We start from the raw sequence: 25,546 nt of genomic DNA, 5'->3' as shown, positions 1-25,546 counted from the left end.
GTCAACCCAACGCGCATCTGCCAAATACCCACTACTGATCACAGGTTTCTTCGCAGAATGAAGGGATTTAGGCCTAAGTCCACCCGGCTAACCAAGTGGGCCTGGCATTGAAGAGTTCTCAGACGTACAGGTTTTTTTTTTTAAAATAAAAATAGCGAGCAAAGGAGCAGGTGGACCGCCCATGAACATATTTTGCAGCACCAGAGGAACCAATGCGATGCCGGCCTTTCAGGAATTTGTTTTCTCAAGACGTTTTCCTTGACCGTTGAAAGTGATATTAGGTATCACTTAATTTATTCCGTAATAAGTAGTTTAATTCCTATTATTTTCCAAATTTAAAAGAAAGACATAAGTAACAGAGTGTGATTTATATTATGTCAATGGATTTATTAAATGTAAATAGGAATCAACATTTGACGGAATTAAAAAATCGCCATTATGGTAAGTAGTTACTAATAATTACCTATTTAAATAGCTATGGACTAAGATATTCTTATCAATTATTCTGTTGTTGTATACCTATTTGTACCAATTATTAAATTTTTGTGCAGTTATGTATTGCTGATGGAGAGTAAATTGATAATAACGAGTTTATATTATGTAGGATTGCTCCACGGACGCACGGAGAGTGGAGACGCCATTCGCTCGGTTGACGCGCGTGAAGGATATTGTGTTGTTATTAGTTAATTTGTAAAATATATATCTGCACAAAGTATACAATATATCTAACAAAATATGGCGGCAAAGTTTAAATCTGAAAAAGTTGGGATAGTGGGCAGGTAAGTTTAAAACATAATTAATTATTATGATACGTCATATAGATACCTAGATATTACTACATGATGACCGCAACTAGGTCCATATGCAAATTGGATTTTTGAAAATCCCGTGGAGACTTTTTGATTTTTCGGGACCAAAAGTAGCCTATTTCCTTCCCCGGGATTTACGCTACCTCTCTCAAATTTCGTCAAAATCAGTTTAATGAATGGCAGACAGACACTGCATACCTACCTACTTTCGCATTTATGATATTAGTATGGATTATAAATGTTTATATCAACGAGACTTGTGTTTTCGTTCTACCTATCAAAGAACTATAATATTCAAAACGAGATTTATCTAGGTTAGCAGGCATCCAATGTTTTAGTTACCTATATTTTCCTTATTTATATTTAAATAGATAGGTATCTTCTCTCAAGAGGAAAAAAATGAGAATTGCCAAGGCTTCTCGAAATACGTTGCTATGTAGGTATCTACCTAGTCAAGTCAGTAGTTTTATTGCCGTCAAATAAACTTATTAATGTTAAAGAGATCACGGTTGAAGTCGAAGATGATTTTAACTGCAGCATTAAAATATCTACCTAAGTAGTTATGTGCTAGAATTTATTCTAGATCTAGAATCAATATACTTAATTATTATATGTAACTATTTAGCTAAAATGTGTACCTACCCTGTAAACTTTACCTACAACATCGTTAATTTTGAATGCGGCGTACTTTTATGGAAATATTAATTCATTTGACTGAACCATTTTGCAATTGTTTTCTGTACCTATTCCATTATTACGCTTATCTTGGTAGTTTGTTTTGTGATTACAACTTGATTTATCTAAAGCAGTGTTATAACTAAGTACCTATCTCTCTCTGAAAGGTTATTAAAACAGAAAACAATAAGCACTAAATAAATCTATACTTACCGGTTCATATATCAAAATATTTTGTAGGTAGGTATATAGTAGGTACTTATTTTTTTTTTACTTTTGTTAAAAATGTTTATTATTTACGATAAGTAGATCGTAATTAAACATTCTTTTTGTAGATATCAGTCTTATATCAGTCATAATGTATATTTACATAAAGTTAATTTACAAATGATATATTTTTAAGACGTATCGGTTACTTGAACGTTTATCGTGTTTATCAAATGTTTACTTGAACTGCATATTATCACTTTTTCCATGATGAAACAAACTGCTTAACCAAAACAATACCTACTAGGTAGTCCGCTATGTACCTATATGCGATGCAATATTATGCCTCACGCTTTACCGATTTTAAGTTGATCTTACTTAGAAATATCGGTAATCTTCCCGCAAGTCCCTACCTAATTTCACAAAATGTTTATTTCTATTGCCGCTATAACAACAAATACGTAATAAAAATTTCATAAACACAAGTCAGCGTAAAGATGCATACAAGTATAAATTAAAATTCATAACACCCCTGACAAGTGAATGTTACAGTAACTAGAAAGAGCTGTTAACTTTCAAACAGCTGAACCGATTTTCTTGGATTATAATAAATAGCTAAGAACACTCGATCAAGCCACCTTTCAAACAAAAAAAACTAAATTAAAATCGGTCCATTCGTTTAAGAGCTACGATGCCACAGACAGATACCTACACAGATACACACGTCAAACTTATAACACCCCTCTTTTTGGGTCGGAGGTTAAAAATAGCCGCCATGAAAATTAAAAAGTGGTTTTTTCATACCTTGTGTCATGGTACGGAACTCTTCGTGTGCGAGTTCGACACGTCTAATCTTTCTTTTTGTGTTTTTTTTTTAGTGGTTTGATCGGTAGATCCTGGGCGATGCTTTTCGCCTCAGTTGGTTACCAGGTGACGATTTTTGACATCGTACCTAAGCAAGTCACGGACGCACTTGAAGACATCAAAGTGCAGCTGAAAACGTTGGAGAAGGATGACCTGCTGCGTGGCAAACTTAATGCAGATGAGCAGATTCAGTGCATTAAAGGTGGGTATGTCGTGATTTTTAACCCCCGACCCAAAAAGATGGGTGTTATAAGTTTGACGTGTGTATCTGTGCATCTGTGTGTCTGTGTATCTGTGTGGGGCATTTTTTTGTTTGAAAGGTGGCTTGATCGAGAGTGTTCTTAGCTATAATCGAAGAAAATCGGTTCAGCCGTTTGAAAATTATCAGCTCTTTTCTAGTTTTCTTATAGAGGTTTTTGTGTCGGGGGTTTTTTAATTTTTGTGTTATCACTAATTGGGTAGAATCAGGTGATACCCGGCTTGTAAATTAAACAGAGCAACGCCTGATAGCGACCGCCCGCGGCTTCGCCCTTGTGGGAATTTCCTTGTCTACATGGGATCCCTTGTGCACAATTTCGGCTTTCTAAGTCCAAGGGTTTGGGCTGGGCATTGATGAGTCAGTGAGTGAGTCAGGTCTTTTATTTTTATAATGTAAGTATGTACTTATTTAGATTTATTCGCTAAATAAATATGTAAGTAGGTATGTATTCAGAAAATGCATTGAATTTTGCTGCAACTGGGATCATATAAATCATACCTACAGATTTATCTAGTTCTAGAGCGGATCACAAACCAGATAAATCTGTATGATTAGCTAGATAAATCTATCTAACTAGATAAATCTAGTTCTAGCCGATCACAGCAGATTAAGCTTACTATTCCTTGTGAACACTCACTATCTAATAAATTACTACATCGATGATTACTATAGTATCTGGAACCTTGTAGCTTTACTGCCAAAATAAGTTTTGAGATAGTTAGGCAACTGACCTACCTAATTGAAATTAGATAAGTAGGTACTGGTTAGTAAGTAGATACAAGATCTTTGATCTTACAATTAATAAGGTTTCGCTTTCGTTTGACGCCGACAAATTAGATTAGTAATTATTAGACCACTTATATTGTAGGTAGTAAGGTATACCATTACCAAAATGTGTGCCTTAAACTGGTAATATGTAATTGAATAGTGCTGAGATGGTTAAGTCTAAATATATAAAAGGAAAAGCTGACTGACTGACTCACTGATCTATCAACGCATAGCTCAAACTACTGGACGGATCGGGCAGAAAGGCATGCAGATAGCTATTATGGCGTAAACATCCGTATTCAACCCCTAAGAGGGTAAAATAGGGGTTTGAAATCTGTGTAGTCGGATGCGGACGAGGTCGCAGGCATAAGCTAGTTAAGAAACATGACGCGGTGAAGGGTGACATAAGAACGTAATCGCAAGGTTAAGGTCATTATATGAAGAAGTTAATCGAAGGCCATACTACGAATTGTCTAAGATTCAGCATCACGCATTATTCATTCTCAAATTGCAGGAACGACAGATTTGGCAACGGCAGTAAAGGACGCAATTTTTGTCCAAGAATGTGTACCAGAGAATCTTGAGTTAAAGAAGAAAGTATTCCAAGATTTAGATAAAGTCGTAGGCGATAACACCATACTTTCCAGCTCGACTTCTACTACATTACCATCCTTATTTTCAGACGGATTAAAGCATAAAGCACAGGTAGGTACCTAGATAACTATTTTGTATTAGGTAACTATCACATTAAAAGTAAATAAAATGAAAGAAATTCGAGCATTACATAATATACCTAAGCATCTTGCAATCCGTGCCCAAAGCCCTAAAGTATAACTTTTTAAGTAAATAATTGGAGATAGATAGATAGATCGCCCGTTTTCTACCTCTACATTTTTTTACCTGTTGAACTTTCAAATAAATCATATTATTTTTAGGTTGTCGTTTCACATCCAGTCAATCCTCCTTATTACGTGCCATTAGTGGAAATAGTACCAGCCCCATGGACGAAACCAGAAGTAGCCAAGAAGACAAGAGAAATCATGCTAGAGATCGGACAGGAACCGGTTTCACTATCGAGAGAGATCGACGGCTTCGTGCTCAATCGCATTCAGTAAATTAATCAACTTAGTAAACCTATTATAATACCTATCACCTAGCCGATGTCTACGACTTCGTCCTAGTGGATTTAGTTTTTTGAAAATCCTGTAAACACTCTTTGATTTTCTGAGATAAAAAGTATCCCACATCTGTTCCCACTTTCCAGCATGCAAGCTATCTCTATGTCAAATTTTGTGAAGATCGGTTCAGCGGTTGAGCTGTGAAAAGGTAACCAACAGACAGACCAATATTTTCTAGGGATCTTCTCATTCGTTATTTCACAGAGTTATCTATCTACACCGAACATTTAACAGCTCTTTCCATTTCCCATCAAGCAACTGTGTATTTTCTTGTAGTAGTACCAAACATAATATTTCAGATCTGTAAGTCATTGAATGATTTACTTATCAAGAAATTCTAACTTGACACCTACAGGTACGCAATTCTGAACGAAGTATGGCGTCTCGTGGATGATGGCATCGTCGACGTGAAAGATGTGGACAAAGTTATGTCTGAAGGCTTGGGGATGCGGTATGCGTTCCTTGGCTCGCTAGAAACCGCGCATTTGAACGCTGAAGGCATGAAAAGCTATATCGAAAGGTAAAGGGTTTCTGTGTGACTTCTTTACTGAATAAGCATAAGGGTTAAAAATCGAGACCCGTGGGTATAATTAAAATGAAACTACATAATAGGTATGCTAGTACAAAATCTTGACTGTCAAGACGTAATAACATTCCTTGTTCTGTGATCGAGGCAGTAAAAATAAGAATATCACCTAACGATGATACATTTAATTAGGTATTTAAATATGTTTTTTTTTTATTTTATCGTTTGTCTGCATGCCTGCTGCTGCAATTTGTTTTTGTTTTCATGGTTTTTTATTTTACTGTGATAACAAGTAAGGTAGACCATGGTATATATAGCTAATCACTCGTGGAATGGCACCAAAAGCACCGGTTATTTCTATGATAAACAGCTAGGCTGATTTGCCTTTGCGCGAAAAATTTGTCAGCCCTTCTGTTACCAGATGTGTCAATTAAATGCGATGCAATGATTCGTAAGAATGTTTTAGCAATAAGATTCCACAGTTCCGGTGTTTCCACGACAAACGAAATAAATATGATACCTATGATACCTACAGTTACTGTTTCTAAATAATTTTTTACTTAATTGTTTGTTTATAGGTATGGAGATACCATATACAACGTGAGTGAAAAATTCGGCAAAAATCCTCGCATGACCACATCTAAAAGCGCAGACACGGTGTGCCAACAACTGAATGAGATGGTGCCGCTGGATCAGCTGCAAAAACGTCGGGCCTGGCGCGACGCCTGCCTCACGCGACTCTCAATCCTCAAGAAAGAAATGAAGGCTAAATATTAGTCTAGTCCAACTTTGTGAATTTAAACTCGAAAGGTCCCTACTGCCTACACTGACTACCTGCCTACCTACGTTTTAAGACCGTGAAAAACTAAAAAATACCTTTAAAATTCAAAATACAGAACACATCGCTCGGGGGTTAAAAATACGGAACCGTCAGTGAGCGTAGAATATAGGTACTACCAAGGTATCTACTATCTAGTTAGTAAGTTTATCTTGGAGAAATTTTATTACACGGTGTTAAATCACGTCTTATTTAATTCAATGGGTGGTAACCATTGTAGTACCAGTAGTATAAAAAAATATTATTAACTACCTATTCATAATATAATTTTGTATCATATTTTTTAAATTAACTGTTAAATATACATACTTTTATTTATGTTATTTAATGAAATGTTAAGTTATCTACTTACCTTTATAATATCTTGCTGAACCTATAATAGGTAATTTATATTTTCTTGGAACAAAAATATGAATAAAAAATATTTGAATAAAAAGATCTGTTGGCGTAAGTAAAAAGGCCGTTTGAGTACTGGTTTATGGTTTTATTTTATTTTTATTAGGTAGTAGGTACTACCACTGACACTATAATACGTCCATGACTGACACTTTGTGACCTTTGTCATTTTAAGTTGGTGTAACTCTTATGAAGGATGTGTAACTACCTGTCACACTCATACGCTCATAAACTTCGATCATAGATTTATAGTGAGCGTATGAGTCATGAGTGTGACAGGCAGTGACTTATATATACTTAGTCTGAGCTCATAAAGTACCTAGACTAGATTACCTAGATACCATTTAGATACCTACAATATGTAGGTAAGTAGCTCTCTTGGCGCGTGGCCAAAATTGGAACTAACCCCACTATCTTGTATGTGGTGTTGCTAAGTAAAAAAACTAAGTTTCACTGTTTTTTTAAATATTAGTGTCATTCCATAATAAACATAACTTTGTGATATATTCTGATAATTAATCCATACTAATATTATAAATGCGAAAGTGTGTCTGTCTGTCTGTCTGCTACCTTTTCACGGCCCAACAGTGTAACCGATTCTGACAAAATTTGGTACAGGGTTAGCTTATATCCCGGGGACGGACATAGGCTACTTTTTATCCCGGAAAATCAAACAGTTCCCACGGGACCTATAAAAATCTAAATCCACGCGGACGAAGTCGCGGGTATCCTCTAGTACAGCATAAATGTGTCTGCATCTATTGCTAAATATAGCTATACTATATTTAGCAACAGGTAAAAATAGTAGGTAAACATGGTAGTTAGGTTGTAAGTTCCTAGCCTATCAATAGTTTTATGATTTTTTTTCGATGTAAAAGCAGAAACGGCTTTCCTAATTTCTCTTTCAGCTAAAATTTGATGAAACTTACTCGATTTTCACCATTGACATTTTCAAGATATTCACTTTTGCCTAAAACTTTATTTGCTGGCAGCCTTTGTGCTACAACTGCAGCTCCCCCCGTCAATGTCACTCAAGTGCCAAGAGACCCTTGTCGGACTATAGGATTAGGTAGGTAGGCACCTAGGTAGAAGAGTTGCAATAAGAACTATTATTTCCTACATCCATGGTTGCATAGCTAGAAGAAGCACAGAAGCTATAAATCTATGCACAAAAGTCATGAATCTTTGAATATTTTTTCTCTCTCTCTCGTCTGGCTTTACACTGATTAGCCAATGTCAAGTTTGTAGTTATTTACAAGTTAGGGAAACTATATGTATAAGTATGGACTCCGTTTGTGCCAGCGCCCGCCGACATACACGCGGCGCCCCTTTAGAGCGCTTCCCAGTCAGTTCCACCACCAATAAACACCAGCAGAACACAAAAACCGGCCACTTCTAACAAAAAACACTCCAAATAGGCATAACACGCGCGCCAGCTAACGCCACCACAGACGAAGTCCTTTGAATATTTTTAAATGCACCTTTAAAATTTTACTTATCTGTGATTTGTATTTTATTCTGTGGATTAGGGATGCATCATGCACATAGTTCTTTAAAACATCGATGCTAAAAAACATCGTTAATAAAACGATACATTGTTTTCACGAGTATTGCCCATGATTTATCTAATTATCTCATGCATTAGCATTACACGATTTAAAACTATAAACGTGGTTAGAGATATTTTAATAAACTTGGAACATAATAGATAGGACGTATGCAATACAAAATAGGTACTGCTAGTTATGTAGCTAGTATACCTAAGACGTAACAATAATATATCAATCTATTCTTGACTGTGTTTAAGTAGGTAGGTAGTTATATGAATAAACTAATAATATAAACTATTATTATCAAAATGTAAGAGGTCTCAGGACCAAAACTCACGACTTTTTGTGTAGTGTAACAAGTTCTGATTATGACATTGTCATACTAACGGAAACCTGGTTAAATAATAACATAAACGACAGTGAACTTTTTGATAAGCGATTTACTGTTTACAGAAGGGATCGTGAAAGTACAGGTTTTCATCCAAATAAAGAAGGAGGAGGAGTACTTATTGCAGTTTCAAATAAATTTAACTCATCTCGGCTTACTGCCACTGAAAGTCTTTGTGAAGATCTTTATATCAAAGTTGAAATCTCTAACAAAATCTCTGTAACTTTTTGTGCTGTTTATCTTCCCCCTCCTCATAAACGTGATATCCTTGAGCACTTTCTAGATAACTTTAACAGGGTTTCCGATAGTATGGAAAATATATGCCTAGTAGGTGATTTCAATATGAGTAGCATTGGATGGTCAAATATCTACGCAGATTACTACTCACCTACACTACAAAATAACTCTCCATTTGGTCAAATACTTATTGATTTTATTGCCCTTAACAATCTCAATCAGTATAATAATGTATCTAACAACAAAAACAAAGTTTTGGACTTGGTTTTAACTAATATAACAAATACTAGTGTAACAGCAGCCACAAATGAATTCGTCAGTACCGATCCCTTACATATACCTATAGATATATCATTAACTTTCACTGGAAAAAAATCCCTTAAAATTAATAATGAAGCTATAAGGCATAACTTTTACAAAGCAGATTATAATGTTATCACTGCGGATTTAGATAGTATAAATTGGTTTAGTAAACTAAATAAATGCGATACTGTAAATGACTCAGTTACGGTTTTCCATGACATATTAAATAATGTTATTAGCACACATGTACCCAAAACTAAAGTGAATAAAGGAAAATATCCTCCATGGTTTAACAGATCTTTAATTAAAATGATAAAAGAGAAAAATAAAATCCTTCATAGATATAGAATTTATAAAAATCCATTAGACGAAATATCCTTACGAATACTAAATAAAAGATGCAAAACATTAACTTCCAATTGCTACCATAACTATATTAAAAAAATTGAAATAAATATCAGCAACAATCCAAAATATTTCTGGGCTTATCTGAAAAACAAACGTTCAAAAACTGTTCAGTTTCCTCAAATAATGTCCTTAAATGGCACAAACGCATCTGATGGATCAGATATATGTAATTTATTCGCGTCATTTTTCTCTTCGACCTTCTCTTATTCCACATCAAACGATTACCATACATCTGACATTGATTACACAAACATCTTATCTGATATTCACATCTCACAGAATACTGTTCTTAAGCATTTAAAAAAGCTTGATATTAGTAAAGGTCCGGGGCCAGATGGAATTCCACCATATTTCGTTTCAAAGTGCTCATCATCCTTGAGTCTACCGTTATTCCTTATAATTAACAAATCATTATCTAGTGGAATATTTCCCACAGCTTGGAAGACCGCTAAAGTAATACCTATATATAAAAGTGGCAACATTGAAGATATAAGTAATTACAGACCAATTTCTATTTTGTCGGTTTTTGCTAAAATATTTGAGGCTATGATTTACCCTGTTTTAAAATATCATACAAAACATATCTTCATCGAGCAACAACACGGCTTCATTACCTCAAGATCCACTAGTACAAATTTAGTCACTTACCATAACGAACTAGTCAATGCTGTAGACGCTGGTAACCAAGTTGATGCTGTTTACATGGATTTTGCAAAAGCATTTGACAAAGTATGTCACACGGTACTTCTTAAGAAATTAGCTGTCTATGGGATAAGCGGCTCCATCCTAGATTGGTTTAGGTCATATTTACAAGACAGAACTCAATATGTAGTAGTAAAAGGATTTAATTCTGACAGTTACACAGCAACTTCTGGAGTTCCCCAAGGATCACATCTTGGGCCCTGGTTATTTAATTTATTTATTAATGACATCATAGCTTGCATTAACCATAGTAGTGCCTATCTTTTTGCAGACGATCTTAAATTGGCTAAAACTGTTAGAAGCTTAACAGATAGCACTTTACTCCAAGATGATTTAAATGCTGTTACAAATTGGTGCATTATTAATAACATGACTTTAAACGCTAAAAAATGTAATTCTATAATATTTACACGAAACCGAAACATTATTCAATCTCAATATCAAATTAACGGCACAGTCCTTAATGAATTATCAGAATTAAGAGATCTTGGTATAATATTTGATAGCAAACTAACATTTATTCCGCAAATTGAGAATGTCGTCACTAAAGCGTCAAAAATGTTGGGATTTTTAATTCGGAATAGTAAGATATTCAAGCCAAGCACAAAGATAAAAATTTACAATACTTATATCCGAAGCATTCTGGAATATTGTAGTGTGGTATGGTCACCTAACTATAATACTCACCAGTTGAGGATGGAACGCGTTCAAAAAAGATTTCTGAGACACCTAGCATATTCGTGCAAACTACACAAACGACTTCCTAACTATAATGACAAACTGAAATATTTTAAAATGACTAACCTAGTGACCCGCAGAAAACTCCTCGACATGACATTTCTTTATAAGACTCTAAGAAGTATAATTGATTGCCCACCACTTTTACAAACCTTCCAGTTAAAAGTCCCACGCAGAATTCCCCGACACGCAACCGGCCTTTTACACCAACCCATAGCCAGAACTAACCTCAAACAATTTTCCGCCATATCCAGAATAACTAAAACGTACAACACAATCAGTAAAGAGGTTGATATCTTCCAAAACACACTACCAAAATTCAAGAAACAAATAATAGAATTGTTAAGGTCATAAATCGGTTCATATTACATACTATTATTACACATTACTTAATACTTGTAGTCAATTTTCACCATTAATAATTGTTCATTAATAACTAGTTAGTATTTTTATTTTACTTTATTTTAAGGCATAAATTTTGTACATTTTAAACTTTTTTATTGTTTAATAATAATTATTTTTTATTTCTTTTGGCACAAGTTGTGACACCTAATTAATAAGTTAGATATTTAATTATGTGTGTGTGTATGTATAGATTTAAGAATGTATTAATATTATAACTTTCTGGTGTCCTAATAAATAAATAAATAAATAAATAAATAAACTAAACCAAAACTGAAACATATATGAGTGAACAAACGAGAGTAACTTGGACGCGTGTCGAAATAGACGATGCATGTTTAAAGAGCAGATATACACTACCTACGTTTTATCTTCTACACAATATGTCAATATTTGACACTTTGCCATCGATGTATCATCCATGATCCATCAGAACAATGAGTTAATCGATATTTATCTATGTGAACAATACATCGATGTTTGCTAAGCATCGACGTATCGTTTCCGTTCGCATCCCTATTTCGATTTCATTTCATTTCATTGCGATGCGATGTTTCAAGTTTCAATTTTCGTGGTTTCTTTTTATTTACCTTCAGTAAACGCCATAAAAATATAATTTTATACGAAAATCTTTAGTGTACCGTGCAAAGATATAATATATTTTGAGAAGATATGTAAATTTATTTTATAAACAGTTATACGTGACGGCAGAAGTCCTTGTAGTTGTTATAGATTTACGGACAGTTTTACAAATGTGTTGTTTTGATAGATAATGGATCCAAGAATGTGTAGGAAAATCAGCAGTAGTGAAAGTCTTCCAGATGCAGAAAATGGGGAATTCGAAGTGTCGAACATAATCGCATCGCAGGAGAGCGAAGAGAACTTTTTATTGGAGGGCAATCTCGAACGGCACTCCGTTACTTGGTTGGACGATGATCAAATTGAAGACTTAGATCTTAATTTAGACCATACTAATCTATTTTTTCATAGAGTCGATAGTGCAGATATAATTTATAGGAGCAAAAAGAAAAAATGTAAAATGGTAGGCAAGTATGTGATGGGCGATGTCCTGGGGGAAGGCTCTTATGGCAAAGTGAAAGAGATGTTGGACTCGGAGACGCTGTGCAGGCGCGCCGTGAAGATACTAAAGAAGCGGAAGCTACGGAGAATACCCAATGGTGAACAAAATGTACAGAGAGAGATACAATTATTGCGAATACTTAGACATAGAAATGTGATAGAACTAGTCGACGTTATCTATAATGATGAGAAACAAAAAATGTATTTAGTTATGGAATTTTGTGTTGGTGTGCTTCAGGTAAATATTTAATTATTTTCAAACTTACAGTAGAATTAATGGGTTTCCCTAATTCACTAAGCATAACATCAATAATATAGATAACTAATAATTATAAATATGAACAGCAAATTACAAGCCACATTACAATTGTTGCGAGATCACTCAGCCTGTTTCACAACTGCCATAAACCCTTTATCTAACAGATAAAATAGACATTTTGAAAGATTCCCAATGCAAAAACTTTTTAAAATCAAATTTATTTACTATACAGTTTATCTGAAGGTTGGGAAACAGACCCTCAATGTTCTCTGCTATAATTATAATAATTTGTGGCCTTCAGTCATATTATTTCTTCATTTCTCTTTGTTAAACCTATTTTTAATTATATCAGGCAATGCTCCATGCATCCATCCATTATAATTATACATTATTGATATATTTGTCTTAAAAGTATTCAGCAATAAACATGTCTCATCAACATTACCCTGGTAAAGTGCTCTTGGAATGATAAATAAATTGATACTTTGTAATTATTATTAAGTATCTCAGCTGACCTGTTTATTTTAAATTGTTTACAGTTATTTTCCTGCATCAATTATTATTATTATTATTCCCTGATAAATGATGTAAATTAATTAGTTGTTTATTTTTAAATATATATGTAATATATGTATACATTTAAAGTTAGTTTTTCTACCTGCATTCTATATCAAATCTTAATTTAGGATTTAGAAAATGTTGTGCTGATGCATTAATTTGGCTTAATTTACAGTATTAACATTAATTAAGTGTAATTAAATGACTATATCCGTCAGAAAATAACGGATATCGAACTTTAGAAAGAGATAACTGTTTCATGTCTTGTCTTGTGTTGTTGTCTCTGTTGTTGAGACTGACAAAGCATCACATTGGTATGAGTGATAGAGATGACACTAGAATCTAGAATAATGTTATTAATATGGGACCTAGCTTTAGAAAGACATTCTGTAATTTGGCATATTAAGTTGTACATAATCTTAATTTGGGTGAATGAGAGTTCTGAATGCATTGCTTTCTTTCACAATGCTCCCTGCAGAAACTTCAAACTAAATTGATCTAAATCTAGATTTATCAATTTAGTGTAGTGTATAGATTTAATACAACAGAATTAGCTACATTGGCTAGTTCTGCTGTACTTACAAAATCATTAGACTAATACCATTTAAACACTAAATTGACAGGTCTGAATTTAGTGCTATTCTTTTCCACATGGAGCATTATGAAAGAGATAACAATACCTTTTAGTTTAGTTAAAGAAATTGTGTACAACAAAATTTACTACATCATAATACTGTCATTTACTTTTATGTAAAATATCCATACCAAAAACGAGTGTTGTAGCTAATGTGACAAATATATATATATTTTTTTTCAGGATATGTTAGAGTCAACTCCTAGTAAAAAGTTCCCACAGCGCCAGGCGCATGAATACTTTACACAGCTGCTGGACGGCTTAGAGTATTTGCATGGTCAGGGAGTAGTACACAAGGATATAAAACCAGGAAACTTGCTTCTAACCTTGGACCAAACCCTGAAAATCACCGATTTTGGTGTTGCTGAAGTTAGTATATCACATAATTAATACTAACTTGATTATTAAACTTCTTTTAAACTAGGGAACATCTACAGCTTTGCTTGGCGAAAGTATAAATCCTATTTATTATCTATCCTGTGAGAATTTCGAAAAATCTGGCTTTATTCCATGTCTACATTATATATAGAACCTCTGCAAAATCAGCTTTCTAGGGCCAAGGCTTTGGGCTGTGTATTGATGACTTACTGAGTGAGTCAGGACTTTGTACATAATATATGTATTGCTTGATAGTACTAAAAAGTTATTAATAGTATATTACTAAATTATCCTGTAAGTTATGGTAACTTGGTTATTTAAATAGTTATTAGCAATTTGTTACTGATGCCTTGAGATCACGAAAAGTTGAAATACAGAAACCTTGACACAGTACCTAAACACGCGGTCTAAACAACAAAATAAAAAAAAAAAACTTTTCAAAGGCCTTTTTTTGAGTAATAGATTTCATAACTAATATTATCTCTTAGAATAATTTTAATAAATAATAACAGAGCTGGGCAGAGCCTTGAGGATAATTTATTGTATGAAGTTGCCATTGCAATTGTATGGTAAATAAAAAAAAATCCAAGGCTTTAGGTTTTTAAAAATCCTGTTGGAATTTCTGTTCTGTTATATAAAGAGAACTGAATTTATGTGTAAAATCTCAAGTTTCTTGACCCAGGGTTGAATTGGCACATTAGTAATTACTAATTAGACAATGTGGCTGATTCTCTTCTACATAAAATCTCTATCAAGATCTCTAAACTAAATTGACAGATACAAACTAAATTGACAGATCCAAATATAGTGTTATCCTTTTCTACAGGAGCATTAGGGAGGGAAAGTGGTTGCAATACATTTAGAGCTGTAATTTTAGTTCAGAATTAGGTTTAATTCAGTTTCCTATTATATTTAGTAAGAATAACTCTTGTCAAAGTAAAGTTCAATGTTGATTGATCTTTTGCAGTGTAAATGAAACAGAAAAATGTTTTGTTTACACAAAACTATGACTAATTCTCGAGCATGAAAAAAAAGAAATTTAATTTAATATGAAATTCCAGGCACTAGACATGTTTTCTCCTGAAGACACTTGTTACACTGGACAAGGCTCTCCAGCATTTCAACCACCAGAAATTGCCAACGGAGCTGAACAGTTCTCGGGCATCAAAGTTGATATATGGAGTAGTGGAGTCACATTGTAAGTTATGGATTTTATAATGCATTTTGAGATCTCACGCGCCATTTTAGCTCGGTGTCAACTGTCATGTCAAAATACAATTTAGTCCATAATTTAAAGCTGAAGAGTCCTCACATGAGCTCACATGGCGAGTGAGGTCCTGAATGTACACACTGTATTTAATTTGCCAAAAAAGGTCAATCACACATACAATAACTTATCTAAATTCAAACCTCTTAACTAAATGCATGTTCAATCTATTGGATTAAATGTGTAGAATGTACTGACCTCTTTTAATACAAATATGCTGGACTTGCGATTGCCTAAACTTGTTTTTGAAGCAACTTGATTTTACCCTGATAGCAGTGAGTGTACTTGAAACGTTATTGATGTTGAACATATAATCAACACGTAGACTATTTGACACACTGGCAATGCTAATCCCCGGTACACTCCAGGGATTAGCATTGACAGTTAAATAACTATATCATTTTGTATGGCACATTTTTTGCTACATACTTGCTTAACTGCATGTTAGTGGTAGAATGACCTTTCCAAACAGAAGTTGTATTCTACTAAGCTGTCAAACCAAACATAGACACTGGCCATCAAGTGATGAGCAAAGGCAACAAACCTCATCAAAAATTTTGGGTTGTTATGGCTGCATCCAGTATGTTTGTGCATATAAATAGTTGATTGTCTAATAAACGTTAAGATAATCTACTTTATTTGCCATAAATCATAATAACATCATTGCAAGGTTTTGTTGCTTGGTTTTTAAATTGCTTTTTTTTGCATATTAATGAAATTTTCGTATGGATTAGCTAATTAAGAAATAGGTTTCAATTGTTTAATTAATATTTAAACCTCTTGGTATTCATTCAATGTGGTTATTATTGGCAATGAGTCACAAACTGCTGATTTAAATAAGAGTTTGTCAACATAATAAACTGACCTAAATCCGCGTGTAACAATGGAAAATTCCTTTATGTTACAGTGCTTGCACAGAAAGTAAATGTAGGTATCTTTTTAATGTATTCTTGGTATGAACGTCAGTTTATACAATACTCTATACAAAGCTATATTAAAACCTCCGTTTATTTCACAATACTTTTGTGTTGTGGCATTGAACAATTCTCAGTTTTAAATAATAAATAATGTACAGTATATAGGTAAAATGTTATATCCAATTTGATGCAAACCGACCAAGTACGAGTCGGACTCGCACACGAAGGGTTCCGTACCATTGTACAAAAATATTTTTTTGTGATGTAAAGAGAGACAGATATACTTTTGTATTTATTGAAGTAGGGATGTAAAGAGGCTAGTGTTGTTTGCAGATACAATATGACTACAGGGCGGTACCCCTTCGAAGGTGACAACGTTTATCGGTTGCTAGAAGCGATCGGGCGAGGGGAGCCCGCGCCGCCGCCGCAGAACCTAGCGCCTACACTGCAAGTCCTTTTGGTACACATGTTAAAAAGGAATCCCGATGAGCGACCTTCTGTACAGGAGATTAGGCGGCACGAGTGAGTTTTTGACATTTTGCTACTAGTTTGAGAGCTGAGATAGCCTAGTGGTTAGAACGTCCATCCCCTAATCGGAAGTCGGCCGTTCGATCCCGGGCAAGCACCTCTTACTTTTCAGTTGTGTGCGTTTTAGGCAATTAAATATCACTTGCTTTAACGGTGAAGGAAAACATCGTGCCTGAGAGTTCTCCATGTTCTCAAAGGTGTGTGAAGTCTACTAATCCGCATTGGGCCAGCGTGGCAGTACCTATATGGCCTAAACCTTTCTCACTCTGAGAAGAGACCCGTGCTCAGTAATGCAATGGGTTGATCATATCAGTTTATAGCAGCAACAAGTTTTTTCTTGCTCCTATAAGTGTTTTAAAGATGAGTGTGACAGTGTTGTTTGTGAGAGAGGGGTTATAGTAAATGTTTGTTTTGCAGCTGGGTTCGATCCCGGCCGGCGCTGTTGTCGGGTGAGACGCTCGTGGGCCCTCGCTCGCGGCGCTCGGACGAGCTTCACAGCTCCACCGTGATTCCTTACCTCGTGGAGCGACATTACGCCTCCGCGCACCACTTCTTCACCGAGCGAGACTTGCGGCACGGTAAGTAGCACTGAGCAGTCTGTTCCGCAGCCGGTCTCGCTTTCGCCTCCGCTGTAGTCGGACGAGACGCTCGTGGGCCCTCGCTCGCATCGCTCGGACCGCTCGGACGAGCTTCACAGCTCCACCGTGATCCCCTACCTCGTTGAGCAATATTACGCTTCCTCGGACCACTTCTTCACCGAGCGAGATTTGCGGCACGATAAATAGCAGTGAGCAGTCTGTTCTGTAGCCGATCTCCCTTTCGCCCTCGCTGTTATCGGGCGAGTCGCTTGTTGGGCCCTCGCTTGCGGCGCTCGGACGAGCTACCAGTTTCACCGTCATTCTTCACTTCTTCATCGAGCGAGGCACGGTAAGTAGCAGGAGCAGTTTGTTCCATATCTGGACTCGCTCCTAACTCACTGGGAGCCGAAGTCGAATCAGAAGTATCTCGAACATTCTTGAGTAGTTCATAACTACCTATCAGAGCAAATTTTCCTTGTTCAAATATAAATTATGTCAAATTTTTAAATATGTTAAAATATTATTTATCCTTGTGATCATAGTACATGAATCTTCCACTGTGTTTCGTCGTCACTGACGGCATAGACCCTCGACTCGAAACTCCGTCTTTATATAATCTTATAGAATCAATAAATAATATGGTATCACTTTCAATCATCCATCATTTGTATATAATATTCGTCATAAAATAATAAATGATAAAAATATCATTTAATAAAGGCTCTGTCGTTGTGTGTAAAAAATATTCACAACTATCCTAATATTAATTATACAGAACAAGCCTGTATATTTGCTTAAGCACTTTAAAAAATACATGAATGTTCTATAGTAAAATGAATATAATCTTCATGAGTGAGTCTGTCAAATATATAAAATCCATATCTACTAATCCTACAACTCAATTAATGTTCATTCATCAAATAATAATTTGCAGAGTCCGGTGAATTTCGCAAAGTGGGTCAAGTTCGAGCTCGTATTTGCTCTATGAGTTAGGTTCGTAGCATGAAAGTGTTTACGAAATCAAAAAATCCGTGTGCCCACAACCGCATTTCGAAGTCCTTTATTAATAAAACGCATATTATTAAAATAATATGTCACTAACATTCTGCCAATTTACCACTAATCGAGTTGCTTTTAAACGTACAGCTACGATTCCAATTTCCATCAAATCACCTCTAGTAACCCAAATTAAAGTAATTTTTACGTAATAGAATATTATAATGTTTTTGTGTACTTGTAACCGTTTGTGACCGCTGAAATTAGGACCCTATAGAACGAGTTTGCACATAACAACACAGTAAAGTGTACGTAACTACCAAGCTGATGTCTAAAAGTCGTTATTTTAAAGTTGTTTATGTAGCGCTACCTATTTTTATTTCATTAAGTTTCCGTTTGGGGTCAACGCAAGGTCTATGGATGAACTAGTTTAATGACTATAAATTTTAATGATTAATTCTTATTTTTCTCTGACACTCAAAATCTTTAACCGTTGTCGAGTTGTGAAAACTCGTTCTAAAGCTTACAAGCTTCTACAGTTTTCAATTTTATCTTATTTGAATGCAACAATACGCGCATGTTATTCTATTTCTCAGTATTATAATATTATTCACGTTACAGAACTGGGTGATAGCGGTTCCCGGACGTTATCCACCGCGGAGCTGTCGGACGCCGAGTCGTCGCAGTGCAAGCGGCGCTGGCACTCCTCCTGCGGCCGGCTGCCGTCTTGTCGTCTCACGTGATCGTCGCACAACTAACGATCGACCTTATTGAGCAAGTACATAAGAGCTGTTTTCCATTGTCACTCGCTGTCGATTCATGTATCGTGATGTCAGTTTGCGTCCTCTGTGACGGCGCACCGCGTATGGCGGATTGCGGAGCGGATTTACGCGTCGTACTTGTTTGCCCTTAGGCTGAGATCTATAGACCGTACTTTGATTTTACTCAGACTTAAACTTCAGTTAAAGTGAGACGATTTTATGTCAGCAGTATAGCGCTGTCTCGTTTTAACAGTGTCTTGAGTCTAAGCAAAGTCATAGTGCGCTCTACAGGTGGGGAAGTGGGCGCGCGCTCGCACTCCGAACAAGTTCAAACTAGTCGAACATTTGTTTAGTGCGCCGTTCATCTCACTCAGGACGCAGACTCACCCCGGACCCACACAATCGCGAATATGTCTACCAAAGTCCCTCGCGCGAGTCATGCAAGTAGAGGCTATAGAAGCTTAAGCCGGCTTCACACGTACAGTTATGAGAACAGTAAGACTGTCCAGTATCGTGATGTGCATAGGCAAAACTGAGAACTGAATAATTTAACTGACAACTTTATGCCGGATCACACGCGCAGTTATAACTGAACAGTTGGTCTGCTCAGTTAAATCATATTGTGTAAGCTAAACTGAGAACTGAACAATTTAATTGACAACGAACCTTTACAAATAATCAAATTATCATTAGGTAACTGAACAGTTAAAACTGTCAGTTCTAACTGCACGTGTGTACCCGGCTTTTGTCCACTCTCTATTTATTTAATTGTTCGCGCCTAATTTTCTTTGACTCTGACAAACTGACACCGAATGGAGCGGATCGGAGATGAGGCGAGGGTAATGGAGGGCGCTGACTATTCTCGCACCCTTGTTGCCTTGAGTGAATTAAGTGCGGATGTGTCACGTGACCCATCTAACTAACGATCAATTTTCGTACCAAATACATAATATTTATCAGTTCTCGCTGCTGCAGACGTTTTATGTATTTAGGAAAAAATATTATAAAACTCCCGAAATTCTTTTTTTTCTCTCGTCTGGCTTTACAAAGACTAGCCAATGTCAAGTTTGTAGTTATTTACAAGTTAGGGAAACTAAATAAGTATGGACTTCGTCTGTGCCGGCGCTCGCCGACATACGCGCGGCGCTTTAGAGCGCTTCTCAGTCAGTTCCAGCATGGTTCCAGCACCAAAAAACACCAGTGAAACACAAAAACTGGCCACTTTTAACAACAAAAAAAAAAACCCCCTCCAAAAAGACACCGCACGCGCGCCAGCAAACGCTAACACAGACGAAGTCCTCCCGAAACTCATACATTAGTGTTTTAAAAAGTGGAGATAAATTCGTATGCTTGTGTGCGTGACACTCATACGCGTAGCGGCACAGATTACATACAATACTGGCGCGCTGTTTATACAACTCCGCGTAGAACGACGCCTATGAGCATGCTTCAAACTATGACGGCCCGTTATCAGTCTATCTTCTGTCGTTAGAATGTAGTACATGATTTAATTTAAATCGTCTCTTGTATGGAAATGTTGTTACACCAATGTTTGTTAAATGTTTGTATATTGAAAGTTTTATGTGCAATATATCGGTGAGGTCTGATATAGAAAAAAGTTCTTTGGGCCAAAATCCTAGGACCAACGTGTTTGCGTAAAATTAACCTTTATTATTGGTTTGTAAATTTGAAATGCCTTAACTTCTATATTCTCAAATTACACATACATCGTTTCGTGTCGTAAAATTGACGTCCGCTAAGGTAATAATTAATTAATCGTTAGATTGTGTGTTTTATTTAAGGTTATATGAATGGTCTGCGAGAAAAACGCATTTTATGTTCTCGTTCAATACGAAATAGTTTCTACCATATTTTTTTTGTTTCTAATCAATTTTGTTGCCAAATATACTAAACAAACTCATGTTGGCTTCATTATTGTAATAGACCTAATATATTTTGCTATATGTCGCCTATTTTCAACTTTCTTGTTACATGCTAAGAATCTATAAGGAAATTAAAAAAAAAAATTAGTTTCTTAGTTTCTCTTGATAGTAATATGCATAAGACATTTTTTTTTTTTTAGATAAATTCCCGCGATTTTTTCCAAAGAATCTAGTGTTGCTGATGAGTTCAGACTTCAGAATATACAAGAGTTTAAATTTTTAACTATGATATCAATATTTCGTAGGGCTGGCGTTATTTGAAGTTGCATTTCGCTACTCGCATTTATAACGATGAAAAATTCCACTAAATTTTAATTCCGAATTCTGAGGATCATGAAAGGTCAGCTTATTCGGTGTTTCCGCCCTAAAACAGCCATCCTACGGTATAGTACGATATTTACCATACTTTATGTCGGTTATAGGATCGTTAGCTAATTCCACTAAATAATGCTAGTGCTTGAAGGCGTGATCCAATGCGAATGAAACATGTTAATTTCCGTTGATACACAATGTGTGCCATACGAGTAGATTTGAAACTTGAAGCTTGAAAAGGGTTACAAGTGAAGTGTTAGTAAAAGATTTGTATTGATGAAAACCGGTAAGTTTCGTTATAAATCGTCACAGTCTATGCTAGTATATGGACAATAATATTTTGTGGATTTGGTATTAGGAAACGAAGTTTTCGACAAGGGAAAAAGAAAAGAAGATGCGTAGGTACCTTCTGTGTAGGCGCGCTCCACCTTAGGCTACATCATCTCCTGTTTGGTGAGATTGCAGTCAAGTGCGAGCCTATTTAGTTATCAAAAAAATGGGGGGTTAAATACAGATTTTAGAAAGTAATCATGTCAATCAATTGATTTGAAAGAAAGAAAATATAATGAGGAAAATTGATGAAATTATCAAGTCATATTTTTCTATTTACAACATGATTTCTCTATAATTATAGGGTAATATTGCATTGAAAAAAAAAAATTAGGACAATAAAATTGTAAAATAAGGCGTAGGGCTATATTTTCCTAATATTTAGTAGAAGTAGTGAAATGCGACTTCTTTTTGAACTCTTTTAAAAAAAGGCCACAGGATCTCAAAATTAGTGGCAAAGAGAATATACCTATTCAAAAAAAAAATGAAAAATTCTCTAAAGCAAAAATATCTTTCTAAACCAAGAAAAAAATCGTATGTGTAGGGGTATAGTTTTCCTATGAGAAGTAGAAAAATCCAATTACCTATTTCAACAACATCTAACAACATTGACAAGTGTCTTAAAACGTAGTGTGAAATTGTTAAAAAAAAGGTATCCTAACATGTACTTAAATAACTATAGATTAGTTTCTAAATTGCTCCGATTATACTTGTCCACTATACAACCATATGTCAAAGTAAATAAAGCTGAGTTTGAGTTGTTAACAAAAAAGACGCTGCGCCTCGGCTCCAATTCACTCAGTAAGGCGATCTATAGAGAGAACTTTAATTTTGCTCCGACTTAAGACACTGTTTAAACGAGACAGCGCTATATCGCTGACATAAGTCAGTCTCGTTTTAACGTCTGAGCAAAATCAAAGTACAAAGTACGCTCTATAGATCTCTGATTAAGTGTGCGTTGCGTCTAGACCTCTTATTTCTTGTCCTGAGTGTTAGAAATAAATGTATATTTTTGGACCTACTTACGCAAACCAGATAATTGTTTTAAGAAAATTTGTTTATTATCCTAATAATATTGTATACGTGAAAGTGTGGATGTTTGGATGTCTGTTACTCAATTACGCAAAACTACTGGACGGATTTGGCTGGAATTTGGAATGGAGATAGATTATACCCTGGATAAACACATAGGCCACTTTTTTATCCCGGAAATTTAAAGAAGTCCCGCGGGATTTTGAAAAACGTAAATCCACGCGGACGAAGTCGCGAGCATCAGTTAGTTTTTAATAAAAATAGAATATTGTAAAAACCTTATTGAAAATAATAAACAATTTTTTCTCCACACAATTTGGACAAAAACTGCTTTTTCTCAAAACTGTCATTATGTGTGAATTTGTTTTAGTTTGCGTAAATAGGTCTTTTTATAAATGAGACACGCTGCCTTATTAATAAACGCGGAATAGTTCCACTTATCGCTACAGACCATTCAATTTGAATCAGGTGTTTGACAACTAGTCAAAGGACAAAGCACGCGCTTAGTATGGGAGAAATACTGGCATGTGTCGTCACAATGATTTGACGTGCTTTTTCAGTTTAATCGATAATTAAAAATGGTTATTACACTTAAAACTAACAATATACCTACGTGGATTTTACCTATTTTGGAAGACCTTCTATTTAACAATTCCTAAAAAATAACTTATTTTTGACACAGGCAAATACCATATTATTATGTACGAGTACTTTCTATGGTGGTTCATCCCTTTTTATTATGTATTCTAATATTTTCAAGTTATCTGTTGCTTTTCCGCGTTTATTAATAAAGTAATATAATATAGTCAATAATATAAACTTTTGGTGTTCCCATTTTGTGTTAATTGTTAGATAATAATATTGTACTAAAAATTAACTCAAGTTTCGTTCAGGAGCATCATCTTATGAGTTTGTGGTTTAAAATCTCAATTTAAAATTACAAACTTGTCCCGTTTATCCAATGACCTCACTTTTTCCTTAATTTTTACTTAATTGAATTTTGCACTTTTTTTTCTTAATTGAATTTTGCACTTGAATAGTAAGTAGCATGTAGATTTTTGTAGTTATGCGTACTCATATGTAATCATACATACACAAGCCTTCGAATATGTCTTGCCGTGCAGATTTACCAATTCACAACAGTGTTTGTGCTAAAATGAGTTGTTTCTTCCACACTAATATTTATAAATGCGAAAGTGTATCTGTCTGTCTGTCTACTAGCTTTTCACGGCCCAACAGTTGAACCAATTTTGATGAAATTTGGTACAGAGGTATCTAGCTTGCATCCCGGAAATTTAAAAAGGGAACTTTTTATCCCGGAAAATCAGAGCTTCCAAGGGATTTTTGAAACCAAAATCAGGCGGACGAAGTCGCGGCCATCTTCTAGTGCAATAAATGTAAGAATTTTATTAATTTTTTTATGTATGTATCTAAATAGGTTATACATAAATTTAAAGCAACGTAGGAGATTTATCGTGCGAATGAGCTCCTTTCGACACAAGCCGTTCAGAGTTTATTGGTTTATCTAGATTTCATATGAAAAAGTGAGGTATTGAATGTGTAATATTATGTTTTGTTGTACCTAAACGATGTGTAATGTCATGTTTCGGTGTACCTAAATGTTCTGTGTGGCGCTTTGACGGATGTGTGTGCACAGTGCCTGAACTGATTACGAGCGATGTAACACAGATTAAATACAGAGAATATTAATATATTGTAAATAAAATGTCAAAGAATTGTATTTGGTGTTTTTATTCATCATCAGCTGGGTATCCTAAAAGCAAAATCGTTGAACGTATCTATACTAATAAATAAAATTGAAGTGTCTGTCTGTAATTTCGAAATAACTACCTCATATTAAGCTCATATGGTTATTTGAACGATACCAACACTGAATCACACGTTTTTAAAATTTTTGTCTGTCTGTCTGTCTGTTTGAAAAGGCTAATCTTCGGAACGGCTGGACTGATTTTGACGGGGTTTTCACAGACAAGTAGAGAATTGACCAGGGAGTAACATAGGCTACTTTTTTAACCGACTTTCAAAAAGGGAGTTGTGTTTTTCTACTTATGTACACCGAAATCTCCGAGATTTCTGAACCGATTTGCGTCATTTCTTTTTTAATCGATAGAGAAACTTCGCGACATTGTTTCATAAAAAAATTGAAGTCCAACTCCTCAATTGGTCAGATCCACTGATGCTGCAGGGGATCTGACCAATCCACGCGGGCGAAGCTGCGGGCATCAGCTAGTTTATAATATACGTAAGTAGTTTTACAGATAGAACGTCTCGCACGTTTATTATTTCTATGTAGATTCGTGTAAACAAACACCTAGTGGCGTGCAGATCATAGAAGCATAAAAGCACTGACTACCCCATTTGAAATAGAGCAGCGTGTATTTTTCAATATGACTGTGGCGTGCTGGTCACAGCGGCATAAAAACGCGGCTTACCGTCAATGCTTATTAGTCATTGAGCTGCCAGAGAATAAGTGTTTGCCTAAAAAATGCTTACCATAGCTTAAAACCCTATATGCACGCCACTGCATCTTATATATCTTCTTTTTTCACCACCTATCTTTTTTTCGTGGAGATTGATGCATACCACCGCGCGCCGGGGAGGCAAGGTTGTTATGTCTGACTTACCGACTAAAACCTCACGAAAGAGCTTATCTCTTAATGAGCTAATCTCTTAATAAGCTAATTACTTATAACCTGTGTCATGA

General features: G+C 35.3%; 2 protein-coding genes and 2 long non-coding RNA genes across 5 annotated transcripts; 2 read left to right on the top strand and 2 right to left on the bottom strand.

The window, feature by feature from the left end:
* The first annotated feature begins 595 nt into the window (after positions 1-595).
* On the top strand, positions 596-20,600 carry LOC123867210 (lambda-crystallin homolog). Of its 2 annotated transcripts, XM_045909142.1 has the most exons (7): positions 596-779; positions 2,570-2,757; positions 4,097-4,287; positions 4,518-4,693; positions 5,116-5,280; positions 5,865-6,077; positions 20,590-20,600. In XM_045909142.1, exons 1-6 carry the CDS (start codon positions 736-738, stop codon positions 6,061-6,063), a joined length of 963 nt encoding a protein of 320 aa, XP_045765098.1. In that variant the 5' UTR covers positions 596-735; the 3' UTR covers positions 6,064-6,077; positions 20,590-20,600. The 2 variants fall into 2 exon arrangements, with proteins under 2 accessions (XP_045765098.1, XP_045765097.1); XM_045909141.1 differs by lacking the exon at positions 20,590-20,600 and having other exon boundaries at positions 597-779; positions 5,865-6,600.
* Positions 11,513-19,878, top strand: LOC123867208 (serine/threonine-protein kinase stk11). Its single transcript, XM_045909135.1, has 6 exons — positions 11,513-12,566; positions 13,963-14,148; positions 15,219-15,355; positions 16,675-16,863; positions 17,287-17,447; positions 19,065-19,878. Exons 1-6 carry the CDS (start codon positions 12,021-12,023, stop codon positions 19,184-19,186), a joined length of 1,341 nt encoding a protein of 446 aa, XP_045765091.1. The 5' UTR covers positions 11,513-12,020; the 3' UTR covers positions 19,187-19,878.
* LOC123867212 lies at positions 19,221-20,297 on the bottom strand. Its single transcript, XR_006796364.1, has 2 exons — positions 19,588-20,297; positions 19,221-19,289 (listed from the first exon to the last, which is right to left on the bottom strand). It is a non-coding gene; the product is annotated as an uncharacterized LOC123867212 (long non-coding RNA).
* A 2,530-nt stretch (positions 20,601-23,130) lies between the features above and the next one.
* On the bottom strand, positions 23,131-24,556 carry LOC123867211. The gene is made up of 2 exons (XR_006796363.1): positions 24,437-24,556; positions 23,131-24,403 (listed from the first exon to the last, which is right to left on the bottom strand). It is a non-coding gene; the product is annotated as an uncharacterized LOC123867211 (long non-coding RNA).
* Positions 24,557-25,546: the final 990 nt, after the last annotated feature.

Source organism: Maniola jurtina, chromosome 7 (genome assembly GCF_905333055.1).
Source record: "Maniola jurtina chromosome 7, ilManJurt1.1, whole genome shotgun sequence".
Lineage (NCBI taxonomy): Eukaryota > Metazoa > Arthropoda > Insecta > Lepidoptera > Nymphalidae > Maniola > Maniola jurtina.
Note: the sequence above shows the minus strand (reverse complement) of the source record. Positions and strands in the feature narration are given on the sequence as shown.

Bases quoted from the DNA above. Each gene is read 5' to 3' on its own strand.
- LOC123867208 (XM_045909135.1), top strand. From the start codon at position 12,021: ATGGATCCAAGAATGTGTAGGAAAATCAGCAGTAGTGAAAGTCTTCCA. The intron at 15,356-16,674 runs GTAAGTTATGGA...TGTTGTTTGCAG, and splicing joins TGGAGTAGTGGAGTCACATT to ATACAATATGACTACAGGGC. The intron at 16,864-17,286 runs GTGAGTTTTTGA...TTTGTTTTGCAG, and splicing joins CAGGAGATTAGGCGGCACGA to CTGGGTTCGATCCCGGCCGG.
- LOC123867210 (XM_045909142.1), top strand. From the start codon at position 736: ATGGCGGCAAAGTTTAAATCTGAAAAAGTTGGGATAGTGGGCAG. The intron at 780-2,569 runs GTAAGTTTAAAA...TTTTTTTTTTAG, and splicing joins AAAGTTGGGATAGTGGGCAG to TGGTTTGATCGGTAGATCCT. The intron at 2,758-4,096 runs GTGGGTATGTCG...CTCAAATTGCAG, and splicing joins GCAGATTCAGTGCATTAAAG to GAACGACAGATTTGGCAACG.